At 43.3% G+C, this 24,246-nt stretch overlaps 1 protein-coding gene across 7 annotated transcripts in view; it reads left to right on the top strand.

Annotated features, from left to right (window-relative positions):
• Myo1b (myosin IB) overlaps positions 1–24,246 on the top strand; it is a 164,922-nt gene that overhangs the window by 139,157 nt on the left and 1,519 nt on the right. For 3 of the 7 annotated variants that reach the window (XM_021198942.2, XM_029539412.1, XM_029539410.1), the window contains exons 19-30: positions 1,676–1,769; positions 2,543–2,692; positions 5,068–5,136; positions 6,814–6,900; positions 7,170–7,256; positions 9,042–9,128; positions 12,010–12,084; positions 13,363–13,497; positions 15,607–15,713; positions 17,807–17,939; positions 18,565–18,717; positions 20,080–20,207. In XM_021198942.2, coding sequence (XP_021054601.1) covers positions 1,676–1,769; positions 2,543–2,692; positions 5,068–5,136; positions 6,814–6,900; positions 7,170–7,256; positions 9,042–9,128; positions 12,010–12,084; positions 13,363–13,497; positions 15,607–15,713; positions 17,807–17,939; positions 18,565–18,717; positions 20,080–20,207 — 1,305 coding nt within the window. The remainder of the gene's footprint in view (positions 1–1,675; positions 1,770–2,542; positions 2,693–5,067; positions 5,137–6,813; positions 6,901–7,169; positions 7,257–9,041; positions 9,129–12,009; positions 12,085–13,362; positions 13,498–15,606; positions 15,714–17,806; positions 17,940–18,564; positions 18,718–20,079; positions 20,208–24,246) is intronic. The other 4 variants (XM_021198943.2, XM_029539411.1, XM_021198945.2 and 1 more) reach the window with 2 other exon arrangements.

The raw sequence follows: 24,246 nt of genomic DNA, 5'->3' as shown, positions 1-24,246 counted from the left end.
TGATTTTGTTTGGTTTGGTGCCTGTATGTAAAGTAGGGTACCTGCTTTCATTAGGATACCACTGTAGTAATCCTCACCTTGCTGTGGAGGTGTTGATTTTCTTTGACATTGAAATAAAACCTATGAAATCCGCACTTGGAACTCGAATGGCTATAAATGTTTCAGGTATACACACAGTGAATTGATAGTTAATGTGTGAACTTTGCAGATTATAGACAGTTAGAGAAGAGGCCTCTTGAATGGGCATTCTCAGCTGTCTGCTTTCCACCAAGAGAATTTGTTCCTAGAAAGAGCAGAAGGGTGAGGTAAAGGTCGGACCTGTGGCTCTGTGTGCCTCAGTCCTTCAGTAGACTTGAGAAGCAGGTGGGACTCAGTATCAGCATTGTGCTTGTCAAGCATGGCCTGGCCATGAGTCTTGCCTGATTCCTATAGTCCAGAGCAAAATACCAGGCACTGCAAGCCTTCCTTTCAGAGGTTCCTTGTTGCCTGTGAGTTGTCCACATGCAGAGAGAACTTGTGTGCTGGAGAGCAGCTGGTACAGGAGAAAATCAGGCCTGTGAGAAGTCTCCACTCTCGGCAGTCAGAATTGCTGTTTGGGGAAGGGAGGCTGTCGAAGTCTGATTACTGCAGGAGGGCCAGCTTCGTGGGCGAGGCAGGCACGTGAGGACTTTCACCTTGCTGTGCCAAGCTTATGTCCACCTTCTTAGCTGGATCCAACCATTCATAGGAGATTGAGTGGTAATTAGACATGGAGCCTGAGCTATGGAGAAGATGGAAGTGTAGTCTGATGTCTGATGCAAGGTATTGTTTCTGTGCACCATTACTTTCTAGGATATTGTGCTAAATATGTTATAACAAGGAACATTATTTATTGCTGTCTGGTAGGCAGTCCACAGATTGGCGGAGCCAGGCTAGTTTTAGAAACTGATGCTGAAAGCAAGGTCTAGGCCATGTTCCTTCTACATGAAGCCCACGTTCTGTAGCATCTCATTGGTCTGGCACTTAACACTGTTTTGGGCTGTGCTTGGCCTCTGCAGAATGAGAGAGATGTTAAAATGTTTCAGGGGAGGGGCTGAGGAGATGTCCCAATGGTTAACAGCATTTGCTGCTTTTGCAGAGGACCTGGGTTAGGTTCTCAACGTCTGCATGACATGTCACAGCATCTGTAACTCATGTTCCAGGACATCCAGTGCCCTCTTCTGGTCTGCACAGGCACCAAGCATACAAGTGATGCGCGTACGCACATACACATTCCTGGCCCGCACTGATACATTAATTGACTTATTTTGTCTTGCCAATGAAATCAAGAAATACCTATATTTTTCAGTATATAGTCTGAACCTAGATTTGCTTTTATAGTGTTCACTAATTTGGGTTAGTTTGGGGAAGCAAATCTTAAATCCTTTGGTAGGAAGATGATTACCAGAAGAGTTGTTACTCTAAACAATGTCCCAGTGTTGAGCCTAGAGAGATGGATCAGTAGGTAAAGTGCTGTCCGGGCTGACCACCTAAGTTCTGTGGAAGGAGAGAATCACTTCCTACAAGTTGTCCCTGACCTACATCACTTTTTTTAATGTAGCTTATTTGTGTGGTATTGATAAAGATATGGTATGATTGATATGATAGGAGGTCAAGTCAGCAAAAACATTGTTTTGGAATTTGTTTACTCTTCTAGGTCTGGTGTGGAGGTTCTGTTTAATGAGCTAGAGATCCCTACAGAAGAGTACTCCTTCGGTAGATCCAAGATATTCATCCGAAACCCAAGGACGGTATGTAACCTTTACACTCTGAACTTGAATCCCGTGCATGTGGCCTAGTTGCCGAGACACCACAATCAAGGCCATATTCTTTTATCTGAGTGAAGTGTCTTAGAGCTGGAGCAAGTAAGAGATGGTATTTACACAACACCAAAGCCAACTGATAGATTGTACAAAACTTAAGAAATGGAGGCAAAACCATGGTATCAAACCTCTCTTCCTGATTCTAATTTGTAGCAACTGGAAGGACCCAGCAGTGTTTGCAGCATCTTAGTTACACAGTAGTTTTTAGAATTCCAGCTCCATAGGTGCTGGAGAAACATGAAAGGAAACAGTTTTCAAAGTGTATCAAATTCGTGGGCCTCTTTAGAATCTCTGGGAGTCTTTGTATAAGACAGGTAGGCATAAAATATAATTAATATCACAAATGATTTAGTGATAGTGGATATTTAGAGAGCTTGAAAAATACTTGGGTTGTTGAGGAAAAAAGGCTGCCGGTGTCTCCTCAGAGCATGCATTTCTGGCCCTCTGTGGACCACTTGGCAGTGGTGCTTGCCTGGCTGAGCATGCTATACTTGAGAATCTAAACCCCAGAGTGACCTGGGATCTTCTATGAATCCATCAAAGTACTTATGTCATGCATCAGTAATCTATAACATATATCATTCAAGTACCTGGTTTCAACATCCTGCAAATTCCTTTCATATATGCCGTTAGGTTTGAAGGACTTTGGCTAAGTCTGTCTATTGTTTTTTTGTTTTTTTGCTTTGTTTTGTTTTTATTAGTTATTCCAACTAGAAGACCTAAGGAAGCAGCGGCTGGAGGACCTGGCCACTCTCATTCAGAAGATTTATCGAGGATGGAAATGTCGTACACATTTTCTGCTCATGAAAAGAAGCCAAGTTGTGATTGCTGCCTGGTATAGGAGATACGCGGTGAGTCTGTTGTTACAACCCGAGTCTAACTTCTCGATATTCTCTATGAGCCTCTTGGTGTTTGTAACTTACATTGCTAAAATTTCCCAGCAACCTCTGGAAATGGTGGCTACTCCTTTTTTAACAAGGGAAAACAAGGCATGGAGCTGCTGGGTACCCTGCCCAGTGCTGTCAGTGGCAGAGCATGGATTTGAGCCTAAACATTTCCAGAGTGTGGATTTAGTGTTTCAGACTACTTTGTGCTGATCTCCAGGAAGCATGTAGCAGGAAATCTCTCTCTGGTTTTGCCATCAGTTTGAGGAGACTGTATCATATCCTTTCACTGTGATGGGATCAGTTCTCTAAAATGACTGGCTGGCTGCGTACATTGTGCAGCATTGAAGACAGAGGACTTCTAGAGTGCCGGAAATCTCTTTTAGTACAGCTATGGTTCTGGCTAAAGCACTGCATTTTTCTCTAGTCCTCAGATATCTGGCCCTACTGTGGAGGAGTCAATAATAAAGTATATCAGTTATCAGTTGGTTGACTGCTTTGTCGGAGGCATCCCACAGTTCTGAGAAGGACTTGAAGATTTACCTCCACCACCATCCCGTAAATTTATTTAGGTTGTATTCTTGCAAATGAATTGCATTGATAAGAAAGAGCACAGCTTATGAATGTTTTCATTCTATGCTTCTATGCAAAGTTTAAAAATGTGTTAAATTTGCAATCAGGTCTTATTTAGTGCATGCTTCTCTCCGCTTCTGAGGAGACATTTTTCCATAAGACAAAATCAAGATAATAATCTATAGTTTTGTGAAATATATAATAGCATTCCCAAATTTAGGGAACCATAAATATAGTTAAAAGATAAAGCTTGAGGTGTGCTTGGTCTTTTGGTGGGGTCTTTAGTTGCTTGTTCTAATGAGGAGGATCACAGCCACAGTCCAAGTCATAGAATGACTATACTGGGGGGGGGGGTGGATTTGTTCATGTCCATTGAGCTAAGACAGAGGAGACTGTAGTCATTCTGCCCAGTGGCTGTGGTCTCTCTGAGCACAGAGCAGTGCTTTCCTAGCTTTGCACATTCACGATGCTCTTTTCTGTTCGCCTGAGAAAGGGAGGACCAACAAATAACCTGTCTTCCAGAAAGACTTATCACGGCTTATGTTGGAGTCATTAACAAAATTCAAGCTTCAACAGGTCCTGAATTAATCTGTCTTAAATTCTACGAACAGCTTTAGCAGAGTGGACCCACAACCTGGTCCCTGACTTGATAAAGTTCACCTTTAGTGAGGGAGAGTAGGTGTCTGTCCAGTTACTGTGATCAACACAGTAACCGAAGCAACTTGGGTGGGAAGGGTTCACGTAGCATTCCACCTCCACATTCCGAGTTCCTCACCAAAGGGAGTCAGGGCAGGAACTCACACAGGGCAGGAACTTAGAAGCGGGAGACTATGCAGAGGCCATGGAAGGGTATGGCTTACTGCTTGGCTCTCCTTGGCTTGCTCAGCTTTTTTGGAGGGATATTTCAAGCCAAAATCTATACTCCCTGCCTTTCTCCCATACCTCTGGCGATCCAGATGAAGCCTAGGCTCTCCGATGTCGTGAGAGAATATGAACCAACAATCATGTGTCCCAGTGAAAGGTTAACAACCTGACTTTAGTGGTTTTGAAATTCTTTGCATTTTCCTCAGAGTTGCCAATTCCCCCCAACATCCATTCCAAACAAACAAACAAACAAACAAGCAAAAAAAAAAAAAACCAAACAGGAAGGGTATACTTTCCTTGGGAGTGTTCTAGCAGCTTCATTGTGTTAAGGCATCAACTCTATAGCAAGGCCAGGGGGCATGGAGCTTGTTGAGCCAAAGTATAGTTGAGTGCCTTTCACACTGTTGGCTTTTGACACAGCCTGTCCTCATGGGTGAGGATGGAGTTAAGCCCACATGTTCTCGGGGTTCTGTTCTCCCTTTGTTTTAACTGACCCCCCTGATTCCCAACTTGAAGTAGAGTAGGAATAGGGAATCTAAAAGTAACCTGATGGTTAGAGGTAGGCTGACCCAGTAAGATGCTTGGTGAGATTGATGCCAAGAAGAGACTACTCTCAAAAAGTAGGTGCAAATAGGTCAACTCAGAATGCTCTGTTGATGGTGGGCAGTGTGGGGAGTGCTGCCTCCCAGCATCAAGCAGGGAACAGTCATTGGAAGATCGGCATCCTTCATGTGGGCTGCAGACTTACTGTAATAGTGTTGGACTGTCATAACCTTTCAGTTTCTAGGGTTGTGGATGATCAGGCATCCATCACTCAGAGTGAACAGATCCCCTTCTTTGGCCTTGCTAGGTCTACCTTTTTGCTATGCAGATACGACTATTCACAGCTTCCCTTTATCCTGCAGCAACAAAAGCGGTATCAGCAGATAAAGAGTTCAGCCCTGGTGATTCAGTCATATATCCGGGGCTGGAAGGTGAGTTTCAGTAAGTGTGCTTTGTGTATGTGGGAGCTGGGGTTCTTCATAAAGCTCACTCTGCAGGGGAAGCTTCCTCGTCTCCACCTGTTCTGTAAACAGCCTCATGGGAAGAGTAAATATTATGGGGCCATGCAGGGAACCCTGGTGACCATGTCTTGGCTGCTTCCTTCTAATCCGCTTTTTTTTTTTTTTCTTCAAGCCTTTGTTCTCTAAGCAGGAAGTCCCTGAAATAACACTGTATATATAATCTCAATATCCTCATGCCCAGTGGTTTTGAGAGAAGCATATTGTCTAGAAAGCTGTCTTACAGCCACTGCCTGAGTCCTGTGGGTTTTAGCCACACGTCTTTCCAGTGATGACCCCACCAGCAGCTGCCTCATAACGACTGAAGGCTCCTGGCTGTAGCTAGGGCTCTCATAAGAGGAAAGGGGGTCGCCGTCACACTTGCTACACTGGTTCCAGATCCTTCCAGCTAAGGCTTGGTTCAAGGGTCAGTGAACTTTGGGCCACAGGCAAACTTCAAACTTCAGCCTGTGTTCTGGCTTATACAACCTGCAAGCCAAGAATGGTTTTTAATATTTTGAACCATTGTAAACAAAAAGCGGAAAAGAATTCAGAGCATGTGAAAAGTATATGAACTATGTATTTTAATATCCATACATAAAGACATGGCCATGTTGATTTATTGTAGACTCTTGGTCCATGGTCCATAATAGCGGAGTCTGGTAGTTGTGATAATTACTGCTCCTCTCCTGACCTCCTCTTTCATTGATACGCGCGCGCATACACACACACACACACACACACTATCTTCTCCTTTTATTGTTCTTTCAAAGCCTCACTATCTTCCTTTTTACAGAAAAAAGTTTACTGACCCCAGGATTCTTCTGTCTTCTGACTGCTTTCCTACCTAGAATGTTTTAGATCCAGAAGGAATACTTTGAGGTTGTGGTCAGTCTACAGCTTCTTGAAATGGTACAAGCTGGGCTACAAATCTAGTTGCATAGATTGGCCTTGGGCCTTGCCCAGATTCAGGGCTTATCCAAGTTAATGTGGCCTACGACCTGTAGGCTGTAGGCTCTGGGACTGGTCAGTTTGTAGGATAGAGACCCCCAGGGCAGGACCCAAAGCTTAACTCCCAAGCCAGGTAGGTGCCTTCCTAGCTTGGGCAACTACTAAAAAGTCATCACTGGTCTGGACAAGAAACAAAAATCTTTTGATTTGAAAGGATAGCCACAGTGACTTCCGACAGAATGAGCAAAGAGACGTAGTGGACTTTTGGAGAACCATATAGAACTCTGGCCATCATCTGAGAATGACTGTCTACCTTCTATGAATGACAGCCTGCCTTGGTGTGGCCATATTCTCCCTATCATGTCCCACCCACAGTGGGAGGCCACCCTGCCGTGCCAGTGTCTCCAGGCATGCACTGCTTGCCACAGCAGCTTCTCACTGGGCCATGTGCGTTTGTACTGTTACCTCTTTGGAAACTATTTTCTACTCACTGTTAAGTTAATTTAATGTGTGTGTGTGTGTGTGTGTGTGTGTGTGTGTATGTGTATGTATGAGTATGTGTGAGTGTGTGTGTGTGTTTGTGTGTGAGTGTGTGTGTGAGTATACACACACTCACACACACATATAAACGGGTACATGGAGATGATTTCTCTACCATAGGCTCGAAAAATCCTGCGGGAGCTGAAGCATCAGAAGCGCTGTAAGGAGGCAGCCACCACCATCGCAGCGTTCTGGCATGGCACCCAGGTAGGCCAGAGGCCCTGAGGAGGGTGTGGTTGAGTTGGGGGTAACTGCAGAGCCGAAGACCCTCAGACTCAGGCAGAAAATGATTCACTGGCTTGAGCACGTTCGCCTCTTGCTCTTTGCAGCGTTTCAGTGTGGGTGGCGGCACCTGCTTTCGCGTGTTCGGCATCGGTGGTGACTGGTGTCTGTCTCCTTTTCTGTCTCCATTGGGAAGCAGCAGCAATCTTCCCTGCCTTAACTCTTTCTGTAACTCCTTTTCAAACGCACCACAGGCGCGAAGGGAGCTGAGACGGCTGAAGGACGAGGCTAGGAATAAGCACGCTATTGCAGTTATTTGGGCTTACTGGCTTGGATCGAAGGTACTTGATGCACACATCCCATCGCTGAGCCCGGGAATTCTGCAGGAACCAACCCTGATCTCTAGCATAGCAGGGATGAATGACTGCAGTCAGTAGTCACCTCAGTACCTCAGTGCATGATCTAGCAGCCAAATTAATAAAACCCGGGGGTGCTAGACAGTAGTATGCCGTGGAAGCTTTGGCATGCACAGAGCAAAAAACTAACATCACTAATAAGGCTCTAGCATAGTTTTTTTTTTTTTTTTTTTTTAAAGTCTCTAAATTAACTTGCATGGTTAGTGCCCACTGTCTCCCACCATTGAATGCTGGCCAGATCTTAGGGATACTTGTATGCAGGGGGGTGGGGGGGCATGAGGAGAATGTTCGTTGAATTGGGGTTTGAATCAGTTTGTATAGTGTGTTGACAGAGTAATGCCAGAAACGCATGCTTTACAAGAATTAATCCTTGAATGAAATTGCATTTCAGGCTGAATGTGGCATCTGTTGGTGACTGTAAGCCAATGGTGTCACGGGTACAGGGAGGGATCATCCGAGATTTCACAGAAATCTGTGTTCACGTGAGGCTAGCCATACTAGCCAGGGAAGAGTCCCAGGAATGTCAGCATTGATATTTGTTTTCAGAAACAAAGTCCCCCATGGAACTTACCGGCCCAGGCCAACTCTGGGCTCTGAGCATTTCACACACCCCAAGGAACAAGAAATTTTCTAACCTAGAAAATCAAGTCGTCTTTGCTTAAAATGTGTTAGAAACACGGAATTCTACCGAGTCGTGTGTGTTTTTACTAATGCCTACCTTGTCAGCATTGTAAGCCCATCTCTTGAGAAGTCAGCCTTGAGGCTCCACAGGAAGGTTCCCAGAGACTGACTAACATTGTTCCTTTGTGCTTTTTCCAAAGTCTATAAAACCCAGCCTAGTTCCTTAGCCAGTTTAGGGAAGTGAACCAGCAGAAACGCTGGTCCTGTTGTTCCTTCTCCAGTCTCAGGAATGAAATGTCTCTAACGGTAGTGCCCGGCTCTGTCTTGGGCAACAGCCTGCCTGAGATTGGTTTCCCCAGTCATCTTTTTAACCTGTCAGTTCTATCATTTTTTTTGCCTGATTTCAGTTTTTAGTGTGTTATACTATTTGGGATCCTGGTCAAATTTTATTTGTTTTGGGCAGTGTGAGGGCTTGATCCCAGGTCCTTCTGAATGTTAGGTAAGCAATCTGCCGCTGAGCTATGTTTGCCCCTGGTGCAAATCAGTTTTCCATGCTGCTTCTAGCTCAAACCAGAAAGGACATCAGGGTTTTTGTTAGTTAGTCTGACTCTTTCGCTTGCACTTCACATGCACAACCTTTACTTGTTGCGGTTTTCCAAATTGCTGTTCACACAGTCCTTTTTTTTTTTTTTTTTTTTTTATTCATCCAAATGAAGAATATCAGAGAGCTTCCTAGTAAAGTCAAGTCTAGAGAGACCATGCCTTCCGGGCTTTGAGGAAATATGGTGACAGAGCTGCAGAGGGAGTTGGGACAAGTAAGAAGGAAGAGGAAAGAAAATGAGGATGCAATGCTTTTTGGTGCCATATAGTTGTCCTTGCCTGGAAGCGACTCTCCATACACTGAAATCCAGGCCGCTGTACCCCTCCACACCCGATCCTTGGGTTGAAATGAGTGTACCCTGTCACTCTGCTATGCTACAGTCCTTCTCAAATAATGGCTCTCCTGTTTGGTGGGGGGAAATCCTTTTTTCTGGTCATTTGTGCGGTCTGCATTGGGCTGTCTCTTATTTACTATCTAAAACATTCTAGGCACGAAGGGAGTTGAAACGCTTGAAGGAGGAGGCTAGGCGTAAGCATGCAGTTGCTGTCATTTGGGCTTACTGGCTTGGACTGAAGGTACTTTCTCCATGACTTTTCCTGCCCTGGTAAAGCCTCGCGCACCTACTAACCCGAGAAAACTGGCGGCGCTTCCTGCTGTCTGCAGTCTTATGACATGTCATCTTGACTAATTTTGTTTCATGTTAAGAGAAAAAAAAGCCAAAAACAAACAACTACACACTAATTTTCTCATTTTAATGTGATTTTAATCTCTTTAAATAATGAGTATAATGCAGTATATTTTATCTTAGACATGTTTCCTGAGTTTTATTTCATCTATTTATGGGCTTTTAAATCATGAGGCAGAATGCAGTCCTTGAGTTGGAAGCTGTTCTTCCAACCTCAGTGGCCTGCGTCAGGGTGGCCTGTGCTGTCCCACTAAGGGCCAGAGTGGAGCTTCCTTCCAAGTGATCATGGCTCAGCACAGAGCAGAGTGAATGAGATGACAGAGGTCATGAAGTTGAGAGAGCTGCAAGGTTTTGAGACCGTGTGATGAAGGCAGGTGCTGGATTCGGGAAGAAAAAGCACACAACACACGCACACACACAACACACACGCACACACACACACACATGTAAATAAGGAAATTTGGCTGCAAGTACTGAAAACCTTCAGGAAATGGATGCATCTGGTCTTCCTGCTCCGTAGTTAACCAACAGTGAGGCACCAAATCACCCTTGGTGGTGACCAAGATCCTTTCCATACCATTCCTCTGTAGTGTTCTAATCTAGGAATGGTAACTCTTACTCTACATATTTGAGGATGAGCTGAGAAGTCATCGATTCTGCATCTCAGCAGCCTTCAGAAATCTCCCTGAATATTGCTCTCAATCATCTCTATTTTCCCCCTGAAAGCTCCTCCTAATAATGTTTAGTCGCTTATCCTTTGATTATTCTGAGCATTCATGAGGTAATTCATAAGTAACTTCCATATGCGTTTAACAGATGTTTTTATTTGACGCGTTCTGAACGCGTTCTTTACATGCTCTTTTTGGAAGCCAAGCAAAGGGGGAAGCATTTGCCATTTTATTTGTGTCTTAATTCGCATCATAGTTTTTATGAGTGCAAGGAAGCAGGCCGTATGGAACCCAAATTCTTACTGACTCCCATGCTGATCTCTGGATGTTTTCTGGGGAAATGCTTTCAAACTAGCTTTGCACTGGAAGTGTGCAGTAGCAGCGGGCAAGGTGACTGTTATTTCTACAGAGTTAACCGGGCTTGCTCTGTCACTCATCCCCCCTCAGTTAGAAACAGAAGAGAAGCATCTCATTATGGTTCCATTACTGTTATGAAAAAGATTAAGCTTTTTTTGAAGTTTAAGATTATAGTAAATTTGTCCTTTTTGTCATGGAAAGAAGTTATACTGACATGAGCAGTACTTTTATCCTTTGAAACGATTTGATTTGCTTGCATAAATAAATACAACTGGACCCTTTCAGTATTCCTCGTGCTCAGGAAGGTCCCCAGTGTGAGAAGTTGTGATGGTGCCAGGTTTTTACTGTGTATAGCTTTATGTGGGGAGCAACCATCTGTCCTGTGGAATATCAGAAGATGTGCTGACAGAGCTCAGATACAATGAGGTTCAGTTGCGTGACACAGAGCTTCCGCAATGCCTTAAGTGTGTGTTCCACATAACAGGCCTCTCTTTAACTTGCCTTTCTTCTCTATACCCCTTGACCCTTATAAGCTGGAGGACTGAAATGCTTATAAATCTAACAGTCCCATGGCTGAAAGAGAAATGGCAGCTAGCACATGGATTAAAGGAAGGACTGCCTACATATTGCATGTGTCAAAATGTAAGCTTTAGATATTCTGTGTTGTGTTGAACGGCCTGAGGCTCAAACACTTAGGGCAGGCAGGTAGCACCAGAGTGGAAGCCAGCAGACTGGTTAGGAATAACTGGGTGTGTGCAGTGTAGAACCTGCAGATCTCTTCATCAAAACGCCCTGCTGTTCACTGTCCTGTAGAAATGAGGATCTCTGTTAGTGGAGCTTAGAACATCTTAAGAGAAGCCTGCAACCTAAATTGTTGTGTGAAGTTGTGAATTTAAAAACACATGTATAAAATGTTTCTCTGCAGACTGAATTTGGCTCATAGGTTTCTATTTCACAGACTCCCATTGTACACATCTTTTAAGCATATGTATTTAAGCCCGGGGGGGGGGAAGGAAGCTAGAGAAAAAGATATAGAACATTGAGATAAACAGATAAGACTAATGTTTTGCTGATTTCTAACTCCTCTTCATAAATAGATGATAATAAATATTTTATATGTTCCCCTGAGCTTCAGTATTTATCTGTATCACTCATTAATTCTGTAAACACCTTACTTAGTTATTAGACATTAATATAGGAAGTAGATTATGACATTAGTTCTGGGAAAGTTTATATTTGAAATGGCAGGATGTCTTAAGTACCATGATAATAAGTATAACGTTTGATGTGCTCTAATGAAAGACAATCATAGCCTAAAGGCTTCTAAGTTTCTTATTTTTAGCTGCATTCATGTCTGTTGTGCACTAGTCTTGTGTTTTTAGGCAGGTTTTCTGGAAATTTCAATCTAGTTTTTCAGATAATCTGCCAAAAAGCATCTGAAGGAGAAATTACGTTATATAACATTTTACAAAATGTGCTCTAATTTGTGAAAAGTTTGCAGTTATTCCTGTCAAGGATCTCAGGCCAACATGAAGCTGTGTAAGATCCAATAGGATGTAATGTGTCAGATCACTAGGTTTGTTTTTCTCTGCCGTCATTGTCACTGGCTAAGTATGCATCAGTTTTCTCAATCCAGAAAGGACATTTGTAACTATGCATGTTCTCTATACTTTGATTTGTAAAGAGCTATGTCATTATGAGCCCCTGCCGGCCTCGTTCTAACCCTCGGTCTGCTTCCTTTTAAAGGTTCGCAGGGAATACAGGAAATTCTTTAGAGCAAATGCTGGAAAGAAAATCTATGAGTTTACACTTCAAAGAATTGTAAGTTGATACTAGGTATATGGCTAATTAGCATTATTAGATTAACCACTTAATAACTCAGTAACTTAATTAACTAACTCAATAAAATATAACCTTTAAAAGCCCACATAAATCATAGCTTTAAAAAGACTTTTCGCAGCCTTTTGTGCCCTTCTCCAAGTTCAAATAGAACTGTGTGAAAACTGTTGGCAGTCTGTGATTGATATACTTGATAAAAACGTTTATTTTGTTTGACATAGAAAACTGGCAAGGTGAAGTGAGGAAAGGCAGGTTCTTGCCCTGTTAAACTGCTACGGGCTCTATCTGGAGGGCGAGATTGGCAGATGGGTTGCTGAGAGCAAGGCGTCAGGGAGGGAACATGGCTGCAGCTGCCTTCTTGGGTAGCCCTACTTGAGGTGGATTACAGTCAGCCAGGACTCCCCCTTATTTATAAGATGAATGAGTCATTTCTGTGGTTCTCCTTTGACCATGTAAGATTTTTTTCATGATAAGGCTTTTCCAGTCAGTGCCTGGCTGGCACGTTAGACACTTTGACACTTGATGGAATTGTGCCCCAGTAAACTACATTGTAAGTTGAGGAGATCTATGCCAAGAGTGCATTTACCATACCTAACTTACTGAGCTTCACAGTTTAGCCATATGGTCTAGTCCTGATGGCGTGACTGGCTGAGCCCTATGCTGAAGTACCCACTGATGTACCCAGACATCAGAGTGCCAAGTGTGGTTTCTACTGAGTACACATTGCTCTCCCACCACTGAAAAGTCAGAAATTCCCAAGTTGAAACATCTCAAGTTAGGGACCATTTTTGTTCTGTCATCCAACCATTTTTGTTTTGTTCATCCAAAACTTTCAATGACAATGACAAATATATTCTGTAACTTTAGAGAATGACCACTATCTACATGTAGTTTATGTACCACTGCGAGTGAGGGACTTGCTGTTACTTAGTTAGAGTTTCCTAAAATGTAAGTGTAAGTAGCCACATCCTGTGAGCGGCCATCTGCTGACCAGACCAGCTTTACTATGGTGTAGGTGTTAACCCGTGTTAACGGGAGTAATTGTATCTGTAGTTATCTTTCCTGATAACTGTTCAGTGGCGTACATGTCCCCTAGAAGGTATGAAAGAGTTAAATAGAGTTATCGAAGGTGATACACAATTTTATTGACTAAAACTGATCAATTCTTTTAAAGGCTGGTCTGGTTGATCACAAATATGTGTCACACCATCTTTCTGGTGTATTTTCCTCATCGGGTATTTTCTGTCAACCCCAATACAGGTGCAAAAATACTTGTTGGAAATGAAAAATAAAATGCCTTCCTTGTCACCAATAGATAAAAATTGGCCATCAAGACCTTACCTGTTCTTGGATACGACTCACAAGGAGCTAAAAAGGATCTTCCACTTGTGGAGGGTAAACTATACCATGGTTCACTTTTTTCCGAGGTTACTCTTAGTTTAAGTGTTTGAAGGTCGCTATGTAGAGTTGGATCTTAACACATCTGTCACCTTGACAAGGGCTGTCTGTGGACTCTGCCTTGACGGAGGCCCTGTACTTGGCTTTCTGTGAGAGTTCCTGCAGGAGCTGAAGCGATGCCTGGGCCAGCCTCTCCTGATGCAGTCGGCTTGTTTTTCTTTTACCTTTCAGGTGGTTCAGGTAGTTGGGGGTTTCTTGTTTCCCTCTCTGTCTGAAGGAACTCTGCAGGAGATAGAAATAATTATTTCTGAAGATCTTCAGGCGAGGTAGTTAAATTCTACTAATTAGAATGCATTTACTTCACCAGATTTATTAAACACATATACCAATACATGTGTTAACATACACACTTCAGGCCAGAAAGTGAGCGTTGCTGTCCCTCAAGGACAAAACGTCCTCTGTCCTAACTTAGGGGAAGCTGAAAAATCTGTTGTATCTTGCCTTATATTTTAGTACTATGAGGTTCTTAGGGGAACAGAGCTTTGGGCCATGTGGACGTGAGGGAACTCAGGTGCAGTGGGGGACAGATACCATTGCTGACCAGCCTCTCTGCCAAAGTGGGAGCCTTGGTGTTGCCTCTTCTTGTGGCAAGACTTTCTTTGGATAACTTAGTTGTTATATGGAATGTTGACTTATTAGATGTTACACGTCAGGGTTAGAAAGGCTTGTGGCTATGACTAGTGGCTATATATTCCAGGCAGTTCTCTCCTTGGTCACATGTAAGAGGGACATCATTGGTAATTAGTATGATTCATGGATTCCAAGTTCTGTTCTGTAGCAGACTTAACAGCCTCTCAATTCCTTAGCTTCCCCCTTTGAGTCTGACATGGAAACCATTTACAAATGTAAGAGCAGGAGGTGCTGGTGTGGGGTTGGGCACTGCCCTGTTTCTGCTTTCGGCTTACCCTTTCCTCCTGTGGGTGGAAGCTGGGTGAGAGATCTGTTCACTCCTGAAGGGAGTCTTATCCTTGAGACACCCATGATGCCCGCATTTCTCCCTAGAGTTTCAGCGAAGACACTACCCTACCTCTTGTCCAATTCTTTGGAAAAACCTGTCCCCATTCCTACGGTCAGCCCTGACCTCCTGCACTTTATCCTCAAAACCAGAGTTGAGGGATTCCCAGGTCCTCTTGGGAATAAAGGGGTAGTAGGGGGAATTTAATTGCTGGTTTTTCTGGCTGGAGAGATGGCTCAGCATTTAAGAGCGTTGGCTGATCTTCCAGAGGACTCTGGTTCAATTCCCAGCACACACATGGCAGCTCACAACTATCTCTAAATCTAGTTCCAGGGACTACAACACCCTCACACATACATGCAGGCAAACACCCATGCACATGCAATAAAAAATAAACTTAAAAAGAGACATCAGTGTTCAGACTGTCCGTAACATACTTGTAGATCATGAAGTCAGTTTAGTAGAGGACTACTATCGTTATGTCTGTGCTTGTTTGTGTTTGAGACAGGGTCTCACTCAAGCTGACCTCAAATTTGGTGTGTGGTCCATGCAGGCCTCGAATTCATACTGCTTCTGCCTTAGCCTCCGAGGTGCTGGGATTTGAGTGTCTCCAGACATGTCCAGTCACTACCAGCATTTAAAAATGAAAAAAAAAAAATAGGATTAAAAAGTAAGAGTGCACACTTCCGGGTTAGAGGGGTGGGATTGCTGTACTGTGCCATATAGTGCTGTTTCCTGTGAGTCTATGTTCAGAAATGACAGCCTCAGGCAGGTAGATCCTTAGGGATTTGCATTGTAGCAGAATGAATCCACTTCCTGGGCACAGGCCACATAGGCTCTGTTCTAGTTTGAGGAGTCATCCCAGATTCTACAATGCAAACGGTTCATAGCAGTTACTTAATGGATTTAATCCCAGAACTGGGGAGGCAGAGGTGGGCTGGTTTCTGTGAGTTCAAAGCCAGCTGGGGCATTCTAGGATAGCCGTGGCTCTGCAATGAGACCCCTTCCAGTCTCACAAACCAAACAAAAAGGCAAGTGAGAATTTTTTTGTGTAAGTGGTTCTTTGTGTATGTTTTTCTTATATCTCACAGTGTAAAAAATACAGGGATCAATTCACAGATCAGCAGAAACTTATCTATGAAGAGAAACTCGAGGCCAGTGAACTCTTCAAAGACAAGAAGGCTTTATATCCTTCTAGGTACGTATAGTTGTGCTTACTAAAAAACGCCAGTGTTTTATTAATTGTTTTCTCAAATATGGCTGCATCTTTTCTAATGGAGTTTAATTCTAGTAATGGATGATTGATACTTAGTTTTGTGAATGACTTCAGAAGCCATTGGATATAAGTGTACCTGACACTGGGCAGCAGCTTCCATGGAAGGTGTAAGGATACCTTAGCTTAAACCATTTAGTAAATAGGAGGTCATGCACATGATTGTCAGTGTAGGACCCTGTTTTCAATGGTGATCACTGTTGGCATCTTTCTGCCAATATCAAGTCAAATCAGAAACTGGTTTGTAAGGCTAGGGCCTGAGACAGACAGTTCATTACTCCCGCTTGTTACATAAGCATGGGCCCATGCTGTCCTTAGGTTGCTAAATGGTTGGTCATAACCTCAGTGGCCTGTTCAAAAGTTCAGTTCGTTTGTTTGGACTCCATGTACTCAAGAAAAGAATAAACACATTGCAAATTTAACAAGTCCGGTCCTTGACAAAGGACTTGGCATATGCGAGTATTACCCTGTATCCTCATTCATCTCTCTCCCCACATTTCTGTTTCATCTGGTCTTTACAAACAAGTAGGTTTTGTACTTTCATACCAGTATCTCCAGTGACTTGTAGCTTTGCCTAAAGAAAGATCTAGAAATAAAAATCATACTTCACCTAGATCTATTATTTCTATCTGTATATACATTTGAAAAGTCTACCTTTGGAGGGATTAAATGAGCAGAGTGGCCCTTTGAGTTTGAATATTTTGAATACAGTTTCTTCCATTAGCTTTTTGGACGCTTAAGTCAAACACAGTGACTAAATCCAAAATCATCTAATGTGCCTACTATGTGTAGACTAAGCCAATGGGAAAGCTGTGTGCTTTCTTTAGCAGCTGATCTTTATATATTCTTAAATTAGACTGTACACTTCTTAACCACTTCCCATAGAAGACTCCAAAAATGGGGTGGGGGAGGGGGTATGTATAGCATATATCACTAAGGAAACAGACTAAAATTAGGCTCTTAGCACTTTTAATTATTAAAAGCATGATCAACTATGATCACAAAGAAAGCTAACTTCAAACCAAATCCTTTCTGAGGATATATGTCTGAGAAGGTGGCCCACTCACTTCACTCGTGGGAGATGGAGAAGAATTTGCCTCCCCCTACAGTGAAGCAGTATTGCCTGGAGTGTCAGCCTCTAACATCCTGGGAGCTGCGAAGAGCTGACCACCTACATAGATTTTTCTGCCCCGAGCCTCCGCCCACACGCCAAGCATTTCAATGCTCAGTTTCCAGGAAGAAACTCAAAAATGAAGCTGTAAATCCCATGGGCCAGCCATCTGTTTCTTGGTGCCTTTTAACACTGCCCTGAGGGAGTCACAGGGTCTCCAAGGAAATTGCATTTAGGTGACCTCTCAGCAGAAGCAAATGGCTCTGGCTCTGCATGAGTGCCTGTCACCTCCAGACACATCCTAGTGAGGTGGCCATGAGTCTCCAGAGGTCCATGGGAAAAATCAAGTACAAGATACTTTTTTGTGTGTGTGATTGTCAAGCTGTAGATCTGTCCTTCCCAGAAGGTTATTGACTTTCTTTCTCTGTAAGAAAATGACGTTTGTCTTTGGAGCAGGTGAGGGTAATAACATTGGACTTTCTCATTGACTTACCTTGTTTACATGTGTTGGTGCCCACTGTGTGGGTAGCTGTTAGCTTTCTGTTACAGATGAAAGTGCCCTACCCACCCACCCACACACACACACACACACACACAAGGCCACATGCTTGGCTCGCCTGTGGCAGAGTGACATAGTGGGTTTGCTCCTAGTCAGTACATGTGAGAAGATTTTTATCAAAGCCCTATGAACCAACCTCCACTGGCTGCATCAAAATCTATTTAACCTAAGTTTAAGGTTTCATTTCTAACTTAAGTCTAATACAGGTGCAATACAATGTGTAAATACATTGAAGTCACTTTTCATAAAGTTTTTAACTATTCCTTGAGATGACCTGACTTATCTCCTGTCATTGGGTGTGTCTGCTTGAAGCCATTTCTAAGGTACAAGAATTTTTATTTTCTTTAGTGTTGGGCAACCATTCCAAGGAGCGTACCTGGAAATCAACAAGAACCCAAAATATAAGAAGCTCAAAGATGCCATTGAAGAGAAGATCATTATTGCTGAGGTTGTGAACAAAATTAACCGGGCTAATGGGAAGGTAAAAATGCTAACACGCCTGTGGTCTGAAAGAGTCCTGCTCTTGTTTCTGAATTATATGATTTGCATCTCCCACTCTAGTAGAGTTAACTGTGGAGGAATTGCTCCTTACCTTTAAATGTAAATTTCTTTTCTCTGAAATTCTTACAAATTGAAAATATGAGAGCAGGGGAGATGGCTCAGTGGATCAAAAGCAGCTGCTCTGTAAGGACAGCAACGTTAGTTCAAATCCCAGGCTTCAACATAAAAGAGCTGGGTGTGTGGTGTGCTTTCTTATAACCCCACACTGGAGGGTGGAGATCTGGGGCTTACTGTCTAGCCTGGCTGAAGCAGAGAGGTCCCAGGTCACTGAGAGACCCTCTCAAGGGAATAAGTGGGGGAAGATAGACTGACCTCCACACGTGTGCACCTGTGGACACAAACATACATATGCACGCATACATAAAAAGGCTTAAGAATTCATTATTTACGTGTGTCTCAGTTTACATAGGTATGCTTACTGAAAGACAGCAGAATAAAGTATATATTTCTAGAAATAACTAAAGGTTTACACTTCTGGGCCATTTTAGAGTGTTTTGGGTCATTGATCCATACTTCTCTCTCTCTCTCTCTCTCTCTTGTTTCAGAGTACATCTCGGATTTTCCTCTTAACAAACAATAACGTTCTCCTTGCTGACCAAAAGTCTGGGCAGATCAAGTCCGAGGTCCCCCTGGTGGATGTGACCAAGGTATCCATGAGTTCACAGAACGATGGTTTCTTTGCAGTCCACCTCAAGGAGGTAAGCTTCACCTGGTGACTTGACAGATAGGATTCATGTGTCCGATTGCTCAGCTACTGACTAGATGCTCCCACCTGACTAGGCCTGTCATTCACTCTCTTATTAACTTGTCAAATTTGGCAATATTCACCCACATCTAAAATCTCAGGTACTGTTTTTCAGTAATTGAATTACACTTTTATCAGCTTGCTCACTTGACTTCTGAAAATAATACATGACAATGGAAAGATGTTTCAAATTATGTCTCTTCTGGTGTAGGCCAGTTTAAAAATGTCATCTTTCTTCTTATCCTTTGATAACTGGTGGTTTATCAAAGGCTACAACTATAGTAAAACATTGTCCACTGTTTTTTGTTGTTTTTTTTTTTTAACCTACATTTTCACTGGCTTAAATTGTGAGGTTGAAATGTAGGCACTAAATTTATTATTTTGATGACTGGAACCATGCTATTTGTAACTCCTCATTAATCTCATCTTTCGAATTGTATCTACTGCATAGCATTGATAGGGGGCTTTATGCACAATGTACACAAATGCTTAACAGAAGGATTGTCGTGTAATTGTCAGTACCAAATAAATGTTACCATCTATCAGTCATATATATAGAAAAGACCCAAAGCCTTGCTTACCGTAGCCTGTCAACCCCGCTATGGATCTAAATCTAAATGGAAACATACCAAATCATAAAACAGCTGTTCTCAGCCGTTACGCACAAAACCATCTTGGGAGTTTGGTGAACTGCTGCCTCTGGCTGGGGCCTAGTCTCTGCACAGAAGGATTCTATTGGATGTAAGTTCCCCAGCGGTTCCTGTGCACCTGAAGTTAGGGTGCCCCGGGTATTTGTTTGAAATATCTTTGCTGTTACTTCTATTTTTAAAAAATCGATTGCTTTTTAAAACTTTTTTTTTTTTTTTTTTTTTTTTTTTTCAGTTACTGGGTTTGTGTGTATTTGCAAGAGTCAGAGGGCAACTTGTGGGAGTCAGTTTCCTTTCCACCATGTCAGTTCCAGGGATCGAAAATCTGGTTATCAGGCTTCATGGCAAGAGCTTTTCCCCACTGAGCCATCCCACTGGTCCCTGTTGTTAATTTAAAAAACCAGATCGCTGAATGGTTTCTGAGCAGTGTGCTTTGAGAATGAGTTATAAGTTGGTTGGTTGCTCTTCCAACTTGATTGTGCAAACCCACCACAAAGGAATTTTGTGGCTTCTCATCCAGAGGGTCTGTAGTAGAATGCTGCTCCGGTCCACTGACTGTCTCTAGGTAACAGGCTTGTATCGATGTACCAGTCTTGTCCTTACTGCTCATCTGAGAGGATGGGCCCCAGTGTGCCCCCCTCCTTGTAACCCTTGTCTTGCCTTTGCAGGGTTCAGAAGCGGCTAGTAAAGGGGACTTTCTCTTCAGCAGTGACCACCTGATTGAAATGGCAACCAAGCTGTATCGCACAACTCTCAGCCAAACTAAACAGAAGCTCAACATCGAGATTTCCGATGAGTATGTCCATGTCTTGTGTAGTACACTCTTGGGCTTTCAGCTTTATGGTTGCAGTTTGGTTCTCTAGTCTCATCCAACTGTGTTACGTAGCAGTGTACGTCCAGTATATGTGACTGATGAAGGATAGACCCTAGGCGACACTGACCAAAGCAGGTAGTAAGTGCCTTATACTTAAGTAACGAGACAGATATATAAAAGAACAATAATCAGCAGGTAACATGATTTGGGCTTGTAGAAAAGAAAAGGAAAGCACAGGGAGGGTATCGCTTTGACAGAGATTGGGGAGACTTCTCAGCTGTAAATTAACTAAGAGAGCAACCCAGACAGCAATGCAGAAAGGTGCTGAACAGCACAAGCAGGCGACAGATCCAAAGGTTCCCAGACAAGAGCACTCTATGGCAGAGAGATTGTGGGAGAAGATCCCAGAGAGAAAAGTAGAATCCAGTTATTCAGAGCTTGGTTAAACGTAGAGTTGAGCGCTTGCTGAAAAAGACTACAAGGGGATCTGAGCACAGCTGTGGTCTTACCTAGTTTTGAAGGCTGGCTCTGGCTACAGTGTAGGCAGTTACCTCGAGTGAGAGGCCAAGATAGAACAGAGGGGCTGTCTAGGGCAAGGCCATGTTGCTTAAGCTAGGGTGTAAGCAGAAGATAGGAGTAGTCGGATCCTGAGTGTGGTGGGAGGAAAGGCAGGAGAGATGTGAACAGGTTGCCTCTTAGGGCCCAGCTATGGCGCTGTGTGCTGCATGTATGCAGACTGAGTAGCAGGGGTGGTTCTGAGTCAGACTGGGAATAACCTTCATTTCATATATTGATAACCAGAGTTATAGAAAAGGCATTTCACACTGACAACAGTTTATAAGTAATGCTAAGACTGGTGTAAATGTGAAATTTACTCCCTTTTAAAATCTTTGCATCCACATCTGAATTTTGGATACCAAGGTCCCAAGAAGATGTTATTTATAAATTAAGAGTTGTCCAAGGCAAGACTGTCAGTACCTACCTGCTTATACTCCCAGGACTCATGGGGCAGAGGCAGAAGGACTGCTGTAAGTTCAAGGCCATACTGATCTCCACCACCCCTCATCACCTGGATTCAGTAGCCTTATAGTCATAGAAAGAAGAGCTTCCCCAAAGTCCAGACCCTGTGGGGTTTCTGCTCCTGAGCATTTCCCTCACTGCTGTTCTGAAACTGATGCTCGTGGGGAACGTTAGTAACAGTGCACTTGGGGAAAAGGAAGAATTCTAGGGAAAACTTGGAAATCTTTCTTTAATGTGGCATTTGTCCGAGCCTCTGAAATCTGGTTTCTCCCCATACGTACAGAGGCTTTGAGGGGACAGTGTGTTTGTGTTTCTCAGTTGTGGTCAACAGTAGGGTCCCTCAATTGGCTGTTCCTACCTGGGAGCGCCAGTGTGAGTACTTAACCCTGCTCTAAGTACTGTCTGCCCATCTAGACAGTATGTGACATTGTAGATGTCCCAGGCTTTTTTAAGTGAGTAGTCTTCTGAGTGACTTACAATGTGGCCACGTGAAAGACAGTTATTTGATACCATTATAATAACACTTCTCCTGTTGTATTTCCTAATGGTTGGTCTGATGAAAGCAGATCAGTGGATGGAACCTCTCATATCCAGCATGGGTTCCTTCCCTAGCTGCTCCAAGAAGCCTGGAGAAGAGTTTCCAGGCAGTCTCTTTCATGTCCCTGGTGTTGCCAGGCAGGCCCTAGAAATTCCCTAAATCAGCAGTTTAGATCGACACAGACTTTTCAGGCCCTGGCAGAGGTGACTTGCCCTATATTTCCAGCCCTACGTGGCTTGACTCCAGCCCATTGCCAGATGTGTAGTGCATGTGTCATGAACGGCATGCCATTTGGTGACTGTGCCCTTCCTCATAGCCTTTTCAGAAGTAGAAGTGGTTGCTTTAAAAGAACTGGTTTCTTTGTCATTGTGAATAAATTGGCTGAGTCTTACCTGCATATTGATACGGATGTGGAAATGAGAGTTGAAGTCACTGAGAGACTTCACTGTGTCATAATTCCTAGTCCTCAAACGCCCAAACAGCCAATCCTGTGTGTAGACTGCACTTAAAGATAACTTGCAGAATGTGGACGTTGCAACATGAAGTCGTGACAGTGACTAACCCATACTCCTTTTACTTTTGAAATTCTGGATGCCACTAACATTGTGGAATAATATATCCATATTCTTGTTGGCTGGAGAATGCTTTTCAGGTCGTTCTTCTATGAAATGGAAATGAATAATAGTAGTTAACCTCTCCCCAATTGTCTTAAAGCTAAGTCCACGTAAATGACCAAAAACAGTGTGTGGTTCATGGTATAAAATACATTTACCTATGGCTATTTCCCCAGTGAATCTTAGTTGTGCCCCATGAGCTTGAAGAAAGTATAAGACTTATGAAATGTTTGAGTCTGTTTTAAATTTGAAAGCTTTTTTGAAGGCACACAAGTGCAATTACATATGGAGCCAAGCATGCACATTGGCTCATACCTTTAATCATAATACCTTGTAACTTTGAGAGTTCAAAGCCAGCGAAATAAACACAGTGAGGTCCAAGCCATCCCAGGCTGCATAATGAGACCTTGTCTCAAGAAGAAAATAATAATAATATATGCTAGAGATGTATCCCTGATAGGAGAATGTAGGACCACAGTTTTCTTCGAGATGCTTTGAGTTGAAAAGCAAGAACCCATTTGAAAGGTCAATGCTGTTGTCCTTTTACAACATTGAGGGGTGTCTTAGTCAGGGTTTGTATTCCTGCACAAACATCAGGACCAGGAAGCAAGTTGGGGAGGAAAGGGTTTATTCAGGTTACACTTCCACACTGCTGTTCATCACTAAAGAAAATCAGGACTGGAACTCAAGCAGGTCAGGAAGCAGGAGTTGATGCAGAGGCCATGGAGGGATGTTTCTTACTGGCTTGCTTCCTCTGGCTTGCTCAGCTTGCTTTCTTATAGAACCCAAGACTCCCAGCCCAGGGATGGCATCACCCACAGCGGGCCCTCTCCGCTGATCACTAATTGAGAAAATATCCCACAGCTGGATCTCATGGAGGCGTTTCCTCAACTGAAATTCTTTTCTCTGTGATAACTCCAGCCTGTATCAAATTGACACACAAAACCAGCTAGTATAAGGGGCTAGAGACCTACCTCTGTCAGAAAAATGCTGACAAGGGCCAAGCCCTGCATTCAGTCCTCAGCACCTACATATAATAGCTGGGATGGCTCATGCTTGTAACCCCAGCACTGGGGAGGCAGGCGGATCCCTGGGGTTCACTGTTCAGCCAGTTTCGTGTAATTGTGGGTTCTAGTAAGAAACCTTCTCCCCAAAAGCTAGGTGGATAGTACCAGGAACTGCACCCAGGGCTGGTGGTTCACCTACACAAGCGTGCACATGAGCACACACAAAACAGTGTATGAATTAGAGGCCTGTGTCACCTTTCACCCCAGGAAATGGTATTTATAAAACATGGCCTCTTAACTGGAGCTAATATATACACTAGAGCCGTGAATCCTTGCTGTTGCTGTAAATGTCAGTATTATCAATTGCATGCTTGTTAGATAAGTCACTTAGGAATGCACCAGTAGTGTAGTCTGTCTTTGCCCCCCACTCCCAGGGGAATGTAGTAAAAGGTCCCCTGATGGCCGATTAGGATATGGGTTGAAAAGGTCACTGGGAGCCGGGCAGTGGTGGTGCATGCCTTTAATCCCAGCACTTTGGAGGCAGAGGCAGGCAGATTTCAGAGTTCGAGGTCAGCCTGGTCTACAGAGTGAGTTCCGGGACAGCCAGGGCTACACAGAGAAACCCTGTCTCAAAAAAAAAAAAAAAACCAAAAAAACAAAAAAAGAAAAGAAAAGAAAAGCTCACCGGGTTAGGGTGTGTGTGGATGGCTTTGCTCACTGTAGTTCGTGTGTTTGGTTTGTTGAACATTTCATTTGACCCTTTACAACTTTTTGCCATGTAAAAATGGGGAAAAGCAGATTACAGCATGTTAGTATACAATTACTTGATGTCCCTACCGAAA

This window comes from Mus pahari, chromosome 5 (genome assembly GCF_900095145.1).
Source record: "Mus pahari chromosome 5, PAHARI_EIJ_v1.1, whole genome shotgun sequence".
In the NCBI taxonomy this organism is placed as follows: domain Eukaryota; kingdom Metazoa; phylum Chordata; class Mammalia; order Rodentia; family Muridae; genus Mus; species Mus pahari.
The sequence above is the reverse complement of the archived record's forward strand: the minus strand, read 5'-3'. Positions and strand labels throughout refer to the sequence as shown.